Genomic DNA, 10,959 nt, shown 5'->3' with positions numbered 1-10,959 from the left:
AAGGTAACTTTGGAAGGACCCGCGAAGGCCCCCGTACAGGGGGCCAGTTGTACATAGGGCAAGTGTTGGTTTGCTGTTAAATGCGCGAACCACGGAAACACTAATCATGAGCGAAAAACTCCCACAACTGTTTGCAAACGTGTGCGCGGGGTTTGGTAGTGATTTTTGGTTTTTCTCCAGGGTCAGAAAGCTTTTCCTTCCGCTGCATGGCATGGCCGATTGCAAAACGATATTACAGAGAAGCATGAAAACGAAGCTCAAGTACGAAAAACGATAAACATTTAACATTAAAACCCTAGGGCAAGCAAGCAAGCAGAGCGCCGGATCGTTTAAATAGTTTAGCCGTTTGGGAAATGATTCAGATAAATTAAAATATTGGGTTGATCGGAATCGTTTGTGTCTCGTTTGAAGTACCGGAAGAAAATGTCCGAAAGTTTTTGCGCCCCTGCTGGGTAGCCAGATCTCGTTCGAGCTCGAATTCCTTAAACTGAATGAATGAGTCTGATTCTTTCCGCAAGGGATTCATGACTGAATTACAAGTCGTAACTGTAAAGGTAAGTGTAGTACATTGGTTGTATGAATCACGTTTTCGAGCACAGCGAAATTATTTATAACATACATTTTTATATCTCTAGCTATCGGAGATAATTTTGCAATAGGGGAACGAAACCGCTGATTAAATTTTCACCTTCTTTCAGATCGTGAAGAAGATGTACGAGTTCCGGGAGACGACCTACATTAACTTAAAGGTCGCATGTGACACCGTAGCACTAGTAAAATATGTAAGTAGTCATACTCTAAAGTAATTAATTTACACATTTCTTCTCACCAAAAAAGGTACAGTGATATTGAACGTCAAATATCGTCAAAAAAACGGTCCTAAACGTACTGTTTCACCCCAAGACACACGCTTATTGTACTAATAAAGACCGGCTGATAATTCCCCAATCCCTACCCTTCGAGGAGCACAACAGGAACAAGATATCGACCAAACGCATTCGCATCGTCACATCCTCTTCGCTGGTCGAGTAATGGCGATATGGCCGGGGACTACCGATCAAACGACGATTGCAGATTGTATTGCCCGTCCATCTGTTCGGTCTTTTTTCTAATACTTATTGCTATCTGATTTCAATTTATCTGATAACAAAATCAATTGACGAGATACCCTCTCGATATAGGCTATCGCACACCTAGTGTGTGGGGTGTCCATGAAGTTCCGCCTCGCTTTCGTCGGTTAGTCGCGAGTGAGCTGCTTCGCCGGATGGTCTTTGGCCCGGTAGTAACTGTGGAACGCCGGATAAAAGGCTCACCTTACGCCCACGAGCGACAGGAATACAGTGCAGGGAACGGTGGACGTGCCTGGTGTGGATTCGGTGGACAGTGCACGTGCAATGCGATCATGCAGTGAAATGATACAAAACAAATACAGTGTCCTCCAGTGGTGGCTCATCGTAGCCAGTACTGCGTGTTTAGTGTGTCCGGGGGCAAATGCTCAAGGTGAGAAACCATTTGTGGAACACAAAACATAGTTCTGTGCGGTAGTTCGGTGTGCGCTTGTTAGAAGTGACTCAAGAGTTGTAGTAAAGTGCCTCTGACACGGTCGAAATCGCGATTTCGACCGCACGATATCAAAGACTCCTCGAACTGGCCACCAGACACCGTCAGCTGGACAACAAAGGAGCGAAAGCGCCCCCCGGCCTGACGAACGTGCGAGATGTTATCGGAGCGGAAGATACAGTCATCGTCCATTTGTCGATTGGTTGTTAAAACAACCCATTAGGGCAGCGGACGCGGCGCAGTAGAAAGCGAATGCCGATTTTTTGATGGATTGAATTGCACAGCATCGACAGTCCGTCATCATCGGCATGCGCAAGAGGGCATCCAAAGCGCCAATGTCACATTCCCAAAAAAAAGGGGGAGCACCGTTTGAATCGCTCGCCCGTCAACTGTGTCAAACTCTATCTACCGGCGTTTATTATTTTCCTCCTCCGTTAGCGAATCTTGTTAAACTAATTGGAAAATTCTTTAATGTTGTTGTTTTTGGTGTGCGTTTTTAATCAGTTGTGCAATAGCCGTTTTGTCGATCTGTCTAGCACGTTTTGGAGAAGGAGAGGGGGGGGGAGACTAAGATGGACAGGAGTTCATTATCAGATTAACAGTAAACAAAAGATTGGGGTTTTTTGATTGCGTTATCTGGAGCAATATTGTTTTTGGAGATCTGGACCGCGCAATTGCGATAACTGTTAATGGCTTTCATGGAAATTCAATACTTTTTCTAATGCTTCCTTTTCTCCAACTCAACGCCAATTTGGGTATCGGTTACATTAGACAAATTAGTGTTTTTTACCATTTTGCAACCGCCTCGGAAAAGAAGAAATGTACATATGAAACAATGGCACCATATGATGCTAAAAGCTTTTCGTACCCCTTATCGCGAACAAAAACAGTTGCCATAAACCATGGTAAATGGACTGTACAAACGATATTTTGAGACAATATCTTCAACCATCACATGCTGACGCACGCCCCCGCATGAAACTGGTACAATATAAAGTTTACAGTTTAAAAGATACACCTCAAATTGTTGGTGATGTTTCATAAAAATTGATTGCAGACGTTTTAAATTTCCGTTTAAAGTTAATTTTTGTTCTAATTATCTTCTTTTTTAAATCTTCTGTCAATAAATAATGAACGAAACATGTGCACGCCTTATGATAGAAGTATTGGTTCAAATATTTCTCACGTGACAATATGAAAAACCACCAACAAAATCTGTTTTAAACTATGGTTTGGGAGTTTTTAAGGCATAGTTGATTTGTTCTAGAATTGCGCTATTCTTGAACAAGAATGTAAGATTTTGGAGATGCATGTAGAGACTTTGAGCCATTTAAATTGTTTCGCCTACTCTGAATATAATGAATTCTGAATCAACATCCCTGATCTTTCCTTTGTATATTTTTACAACAATGTTTACTTTGATTAACCGAGATATGTGAAACTCACATCCATCCTGCTTGACAACACACCAATTCAAATACAGACTGTAGTTCGCCAACGCTATCCTTCGCCGGTCAATTCGACATCGGACCGGAGATATCGACCACCGTCGGGGCCAACTACAAGCTTGCCGAGCATGACGTGACCAACGTGCGGTCCGTGAGCGTCCGCCCAACCGACACCGGCCTGCCGGTGTACATCGTGGCAAGGCTGGAGAACAACAAGCTGACGCTGACGACCAGCGACCAGTTCGCCAACTTCGAGAAGCTGGACGAAAAGCTGGTGTTTTTCAACGTGGTCGTCTTCAACTGCCAGTCCGGCACGGTGCGCGAAATGACCTACCGGCAGAATATCTTGGAGGAGAACAACTACGACCCACTGTTCAGCCGGGAGGTGTACGATATTAAAGTGCCGCTGCCGTTACCGAGAGACTTCAATCTAATCCAGTTTGTGGACGATGTAAAGCAGTCGAAATATCTTTCGTTGATAGTGAAATACATTTAAGAATATCTTGTTTTTTTCTCCTAGGGCAAAGGAATAGTAGCGAACGATTACGATATTACGAAGAACACGGTAACATTTTCCATCGATGAAAACGACTACTTTACCGTGAGTTCGTCCCGTGGATCTTCCCGCACGGAGTTCATTGGGAACCTTATAACGAAACAGACGTTAACCAAAATTCAGCCAATTTCCCTGCAAATCTATGCTGAGGTGAGTAGGAAAGGAATGGATCGACCATGTTTTCCAGTTTATTTATCGCAATATCACACACACACATACACACAGGATGAATGGAACCCACCAAGAAAATCCCAGGCGAGACTCACCATAAGCGGCGACCCAGTGATCGTATACATAACTCCCCCGGAGTTCGAACAAAGTCTGTACAAAATAAGCTACAAACTCGGGAACACATTCGAACCGATTCGCGTGAACCTAGTGGCGGGGTCGTACGACACCACGGTACAGTATCTGCTGTCCGGCGACGATAGCACATATTTCACCGTCACCCCGACGGCTGATCGTGGCAGCGCCACCCTAACCCTCCGATCTGGGACACAAGTCGATAAAACGAAAACGATTCTTAGTGTCACGGTTTCGGCGACACGCACCGGTACGGATAGTATCGGTCGGACGGCTCTGGTGGTGGATGTAGCAAGCGATCTGGCATTTGAACAGACGTTATACACAGGTAGCATCTCTACCGAGCGTGTCATTTCCCTCGATGCCGCCATCAGACTAATACCTTCCGCTGGCGTCGGTACTGTAACCGTCCAGTTGACCGGGGACGATGCAAAGTATTTTGCGGCAACGCTGACCAACAACCAGGTGTCCATCACCCGATCCGCACTGCTCACCGATGCGGTAGTGAAAGAGAAATATTTCTTCCTAGTCGGCATACAGGCGGAGAAAGCCTCCGTCGATGTTGGGGAGACACTTTTGGTGCTATCGGTTGCGAAAACGAACCTGCAGGTTCCACAGTTTGAGCAACCGGTGTACGAGGGTACCGTAACGGAAGCGGGAGTTGTGAGTGTGCCGACGGTAAAGATTTCCTCCGACAGCCTGGTTAGCGGCCTAACCTTCAGCTACACAGGTGACGTGGACCTATTCAGCATTACCGCGAGCCCCACTACCGGTACGATCAGTATCGTTCCAAATGGGATCACACCTGAAAAGCTGGCGGATAAAAGCTACCTACTGGTGACCGTTACCGGGAAGCTGGGAGACGTCGACGCAGCACACGCCGTAATCGTTATGAGGGTGGTTCGGGCAGCGATCGTGCTGCCAAAGTTCTCCAAACCCTATCTCGAGGGTCAGCTGTTGGAGAAAACGCTCGAACTGCGCGTACCGAACGTGGAGCTCGCGGTGACTTCATTTTCCACCAGCACCGAAATCAAGCTAACCGACGCACTAGGGTTTTTCGCCATCCAGGAGTTCTTTCCGCCCAATGTGTTCCAGGTGTTTCTGCGTGGAAATGTGACGAGCGAATCGTTGCGTGGAATTGATCGCATTCCGCTGACGGTGGAGGCTAAAAATCCCAACTCCGAAGCAGTCTACTGTGTCATCACCGTCGATGTTGTGCGGGTTACACCACCCGCCTTCGAACGGCTGATCTACGAAGGAGTGATCGACGATTCGAAACTACTTGTCGAGTCGATAACTGCGAAGCTCACGTCCGAAACGCTGGACGAAACGGTGCAGTACTCGTTGGACGGAACCGATGCTGCGTACTTCTTGCTCGATTCCACCACCACGGACGGTGTATCGGTAAAGCTGCGAGCTGCCTTAACGGACAGTGAGTTCGAGAGTCGTGATATGTTTCAGTTTAGCCTGAAGGCAACAAAACAACTCGCCGCCAGCGATGCGATCGTACCCGTTGTCGTCTACATTAAGCGACCACTGGTAAAAATTCCAAAGTTTGAAAAACCTCTCTACAAATCGCGGGTTAACAGCGAGCTGCAGCTGGTTCCATTCGAAACGATCGTGCTTGAGCCGGGTACGTACCTGAACACGGCAACCATTTCGATCCAAAATAGCAACTCGGACCTATTTGGGGTCACACTCCAGCAGCAGGGAGTAGTCACGATCCGACTGCTCAAGGAACTGGACCAAGCAACGGTAAATGGGCTCGATCGTTTCGAGTTTATACTGGAGTGTACTAATCCAGCCATGGCATCCGGGTTCGCCACCATCGTCATCGACATTGATCGCGCCGTAGATCCGGAGTTCACGCAGTTCTTCTACACCGGCGAGGTTCAACAGGGTGCCAAAGAGATCGTATTCGATCGCAATATAATGCTCAGGTCGGAAACGATCAGCACCGGCACTACGTATAACATACAAGGGGTGGACAGTGCACTGGTTCGCTATGTAGTATCATCGACCGATCAAACCCTTGGGTTCTTCCTTCGAGACGAAGTGACCGTCGAGCAGCTAAAGACCCGATCGGACCTTAGCTTCGCCGTGGTAGCCACCAACCCCAGGAGTAACAAGCCGGCCGTAACCTCATGCTCGGTTAAAATAAACCGCGAACCACAACCTTCCTTCACGCAATCATCGTTTCAGGGAAAAATTGTCGAAGGGCAAACACTGGTGAACTTTGGTGATGCACCGATCGCTTGGGAACCGGACACGGTAACAGCTGCGACGATCTTCACGATCGTATCCAGCTCACCGGCCGATTTTTTCGAGGTTGCAGTGACGGAAGACCTCAGAACGGCCACAGTCCGGTTGCGATCGGAAGTTCGATGGGATCAGGTTCGGTCACACCTGTACTTCAAACTCGTCCTACAGGCGGTCACACCCGGTGCACAAGCGGCTGAGTGTACGCTGTTGGTGGAGGTAGAAAACCAACCCACCATTACGCCGGCCTTTACGAAATCGATCTACCGCGGATCGCTTCAGCAGGGCACCAAGGAGGTGATCTTTTCGGCCGCGGAAACGATTACCGTCAAAGCGGACACTATGATGGAGACGTTTCAGTACGTGACCTCCTCCGAGGATGACGCAGCGCTGTTTGATGTGGCGCTGGTCGATGGAAACAAGCTGAAGGTATCGCTGAAAGAAGCCGTAGATGCGTCGAGCATCGAGGGGCGCGATCTTCTAAGCTTCAACATCAACATCAACAACCAGTACAGTGCCGTCGACACGGCGACGGTAGTGATCACCATAAAGCTGGATGATATCATCAGTCCGACCTTCGGTAAGCTGCTGTACTCGGGCGCTATCACCGAGGGCACCCAGGAGCTTCGGCTCGAAGAGACAATCCAGCTGAGTGTGGGTACATACACTGACAATACCGAAGTGGGTATCGGCGGCGCTGATGCTAAGTATTTCACCCTTACGCGCACGGGAGCCCGGATCGAGATGACGCTTGTCGGTTCCCTGGACTGGTCCGAATTGACTTCCACCGGACCCGGAGGATACCTTAGTGTGTACATCCAGGCAACCAATCCCGGTAGTGACACTGCAACCGCGTTTGTTCTGATCGACATCGAGCAAATCCAGCAGCCACAATTTGCACAGGCCGCGGTCCATGGCCACCTCGAGGGTGGATCGCTCGAGGTAATCTTCATCGATGGATCCGAGCTGAAGATTGTGTCCGGAAGTACAGAGCCAGGTTTGCAGTGGAATCTAGCAGGCGACGACTATTTACTGTTCGATGGATCGTTAAACGATGATCTGTTCAAGTTCAGATTGAAAGATACCGTCACAGCAGCACAATTAGGTTCAAGAACTTTGTTCCAGTTTAGTGTTACCCTGAAGAACCCCAACAGTGGCACCGTGGAAGCTAGTGTTATCGTAAACCGGAAGCTACCGACGCCCTTATTCACAAAGCCCGTTTACTATGGAGCGTTCGATGGAGATCTCCGCTTAAGCCTCGTCGATGTAGTAGAATTAACGGAGGGCAGCTTTACGTTCGGTACCTTAATCACTGCAGTTGAAACAAACGTGGACTTTTTAGCCGTCGAGCAAAGCGAACGACGTGTGGAGATGGCACTGACTCGCGCTCTAACGTTGGATGATTTCCGAGGGCTTCAGGTGGTGCATGTTGCACTAGAAGCCCGTATCAATGACGATGTAAAAGGCACCTGTTCGGTACTACTAACCGTTCCGGAGGGAAGTAAGTTCAAGTGGAATAGAATCAGAAACCTTTAGAGTGTCAATATTAGAGCCTGATTGTAATATTCTCCTACAGCACCGTGCGTTCCTCTGCCACCGATAGTGGATTGCACCAGTTGCTACAACTGTACAACAGGCGGTGTTGAGGACGATGTCCCCGTATTTCCATACGGAAACTTCCGGTACCAGCTTCGGCGAGATACCCGTGGCCCCATCGGGTCAGTGACGGCTACAGCAAAGGACCCATCGGCTATCGTAGAGCACCAATTGGAGATTACGGACGGTAGGTGTAACTTTCTGAGCTTGCCCGTAACTTTCTGAGGCCCTCACAAACTACACTTTTCTTGTGGGAAAGATGGCCTTTTAAATAGAATTACCTATTTTTAAATGTTAGGTATTGTGAGGCATTATGATCTCCTTAAGTGGAACACTTTTGTTTCCGGAAATCCATTCGAGAAAAATAATCAAAATCTTTACAGATCGGTCTTCTACTCTCTCTTCTACTGCCAAAAAATAATAAAACTTTTTGTCGCGTGAATGTTTAAAATTGTGGAGCAAAATGGCCAAAATAGTGGGGTCCTTCTTGTTTGGCGTATCGACCATCGTTGGTCATTTCTACCCTAAATGGGCTTACCAGACTTTTTCTCTTCGCGTACGTGGATAATCAGTCCTCTCGTACAAGGGGGGTTCCGGTCTCGGTTGGGTTTCGAACCTACGCCATCAAGAGAGCGCCTCTGAACTCGGAGGTATATTTTTTAACCGGTGCAACCACTAGGCTATCGTGAGCCTCTAGAAAATTATAGAGGAAAAATTGTATTTACTAAAATGTTCTAGCTATGTTTTCACTTTAAACTGACTCTTGAATACTCAGTTTTTATAATATGCATGTTTGAACAAGTTCTTTAAACTATTTACGGATTATTCATGGTAACCGTGGCACACATTGCTGTGGATAATCGGGGGTCTACTGTATTTCAGATGGTAAAGTAAATTCATCTACTACACGTTCAAGGCTTGGGTATTTAATAATTGTCCATACCTTTTTCAAATACATGCCTTATCTTTGTGTTGCTTGTTTTTCAGAATATCTCAAAACTTTTATTTCGATAACTCCCGAGGGAACACTGTCCTTGCTGCAGCCAATCGTACCAAACGTGTACAGCTTTCTCGTGCATGCGACGAACACCGTTGCTAGGAAACAGTCCTCAGCAAGCGTGCTCTTAAACGTTCTCAATGCGTACGAATGCACGGAGGGCGACAAACAGGTAACGGTGGATCAGTCCCTTTATGTGCAGCATCTCGACGAGGAGCGAGCACACACGACCATCTTCCCGACCCAGCTAGACACGGCCTGTACCTACGAGCTGCTGAGCGAGCATCCAACCGGCGTACTACAACCCTATTTCTACATCGACACCGAGACGAATTGGCTCGCTTCGCGAAGTTTCGATCGGGAGAATCGCGAACTATTTGGCGATATGATGGTGCCTCAATTCCGTCTCCAGTTGCAACTTCGGTGTGACACCGAGCGGCAACAAACGGCGACACGATCACTCGTTAAGCGGTCCCTCGTTGAGACGGAGTCGATCAACTATGCGCCAGACCTAACGGTCATCAGCATCATCGTGGACGATATTAACGATAACGATCCGGTGTTCGTGCAGCCACCGGATGCATCAGGTGGCACGATACATCTCGGCTACCCGGAGCCCTCGTTGGCCACCAGGTTGATGCTGGCACAGTTAACCCGAATACAGGCGACGGACGTTGACGAAGGGCTGAATGCCAAAATCCGGTACAGTTTGGTCGATTCGGCTGGACACTTTGTAGTCGATCCGGAGGAGGGCCTAGTTTACCCAACTAGCGACGCTTTGCGCGAAACAAACGAGGTGGAGATCGTGGCGATCGCGACAGATCGTGATGGTGCCAGCGATGGGCGTAGCACGAGACTTCCGATGGTCGTCCATCGGTTAGCGAGTGATCAAATTGCCATCGTCTCATACACGTTGATCGGAGGAACCACGTGGCAGGACTTGGTTGATCAAATCAACCGGCAGGATAACTTTAAGGTTCAACTATTGCACCAGGCGTACGTTCCTTCGAGTGAGCCTAGTCAAACCGAGAGGAGAAGTGCTCGACAAGCCCTGGAGTCCAGGAGGCCTTTGCGATTGGTGGTATACGCCTTTGACAATAACAACCAACCGATGGATACAGACTCTATTCGAAGGTATGGATCATCAAATCTTGAACATCTGCTATTGTTAACCTTTTTGAAATAACCACCTTTTCATTGTTTCCGATTGCAGCGGCATTCGGCGGGCAGTCCCAAGTATTGACGACACGGCAATAGTTTCTTTCGGTGAGGCCGTATGCTCCACGGATCCAAACTATTGTGCGGACGGTTTATCGGGTAGCAACGTCGGTCTGATTGCGTCCACCTCCGTACTAGGAGCGCTATTCGCAATCAGTCTGGCTATCGGCAGTGTGCTATACGTGCGCTACGTGCGTCCACTGTCGAAGAACGCAAACAGTGATCCATCCGACGTCGAACAGCTGGAAAATGATTTCGATCCCAGCCCCCCTTCGACGCCACCGGCGAAAAGGGAACAGGAACCAACCATCCTGGAGGAGGTTCAGGGACAAGATCGGAAAATATCGATCAACATTGCCGGTATAACCATGCAAGGTAACGAGCCTCGGCGCTACCAATAGGACTTCTTTTACGGGTCACTCATTACACGTTTTCCCATCCACCCATGCAGAATCCGTGGACGACCATGGCGAGCCACATCGGCTAGCGCGTACCTTGACCGACCGGCTAGAGGAAGAGGATGAGTACGGCGCATCGTCTAGTGACACTTTCGGATCAGCGATTCCTAGTTCGGAGCCGAAAAATGTGAAATTTAACGAGGTTGTCGAAAGGATAGAGGTTCAGGAACACCACAGCGACAACGAAGACAACGATGACGACGATGGTGGTGGCGATGATGCGATATATGAGGAACGATTATGAAAGGGGTTTCGGGAATGTTTCTTAAAACTTATGCAAAAATGTTTAAGTTGAAAAAGAAAACAAAAACCGGTCTTCTCAGTGAACGATAGATTTTAACAAATTGTCCTGTAACAAACTTTATTCATAAAATTATTTTTAATAAACTACTCTTGCTGGTTACTCTACTTATGGGTTCAACATGGGTAGAAAAAGACTGTAACATGACTCATTAAGAATTAACATCATAACTTGTGGAGATCGTGTACAAATCGTGCAGATAGTCATAAAGTGTCAGTACATTTGACCTCAGCCCATCAAGTAGCTGAACGCTACCTAGACTT

The 10,959-nt window shown here is 47.9% G+C and overlaps 1 protein-coding gene across 1 annotated transcript; it reads left to right on the top strand.

Annotated features, from left to right (window-relative positions):
* The first annotated feature begins 491 nt into the window (after positions 1-491).
* LOC131264941 (uncharacterized) lies at positions 492-10,793 on the top strand. Its single transcript, XM_058267203.1, has 10 exons — positions 492-554; positions 699-782; positions 1,638-1,710; positions 3,044-3,459; positions 3,529-3,714; positions 3,790-7,627; positions 7,703-7,909; positions 8,710-9,853; positions 9,933-10,312; positions 10,389-10,793. Exons 1-10 carry the CDS (start codon positions 492-494, stop codon positions 10,637-10,639), a joined length of 6,642 nt encoding a protein of 2,213 aa, XP_058123186.1. The 3' UTR covers positions 10,640-10,793.
* The last annotated feature ends 166 nt before the right edge of the window (positions 10,794-10,959 follow it).

This window comes from Anopheles coustani, chromosome 2, assembly GCF_943734705.1.
Source record: "Anopheles coustani chromosome 2, idAnoCousDA_361_x.2, whole genome shotgun sequence".
Classification (NCBI taxonomy): Eukaryota; Metazoa; Arthropoda; class Insecta; order Diptera; family Culicidae; genus Anopheles; species Anopheles coustani.
The sequence above is the reverse complement of the archived record's forward strand: the minus strand, read 5'-3'. Positions and strand labels throughout refer to the sequence as shown.

Excerpts from the sequence above, each read along its gene's own strand:
- LOC131264941 (XM_058267203.1), top strand. The coding sequence starts at position 492 with ATGAATGAGTCTGATTCTTTCCGCAAGGGATTCATGACTGAATTACAA. Across the intron at positions 1,711-3,043 it reads CGCCCCCCGGCCTGACGAAC|ACTGTAGTTCGCCAACGCTA; the intron begins GTGCGAGATGTT and ends ATTCAAATACAG. Across the intron at positions 9,854-9,932 it reads GATACAGACTCTATTCGAAG|CGGCATTCGGCGGGCAGTCC; the intron begins GTATGGATCATC and ends TTCCGATTGCAG.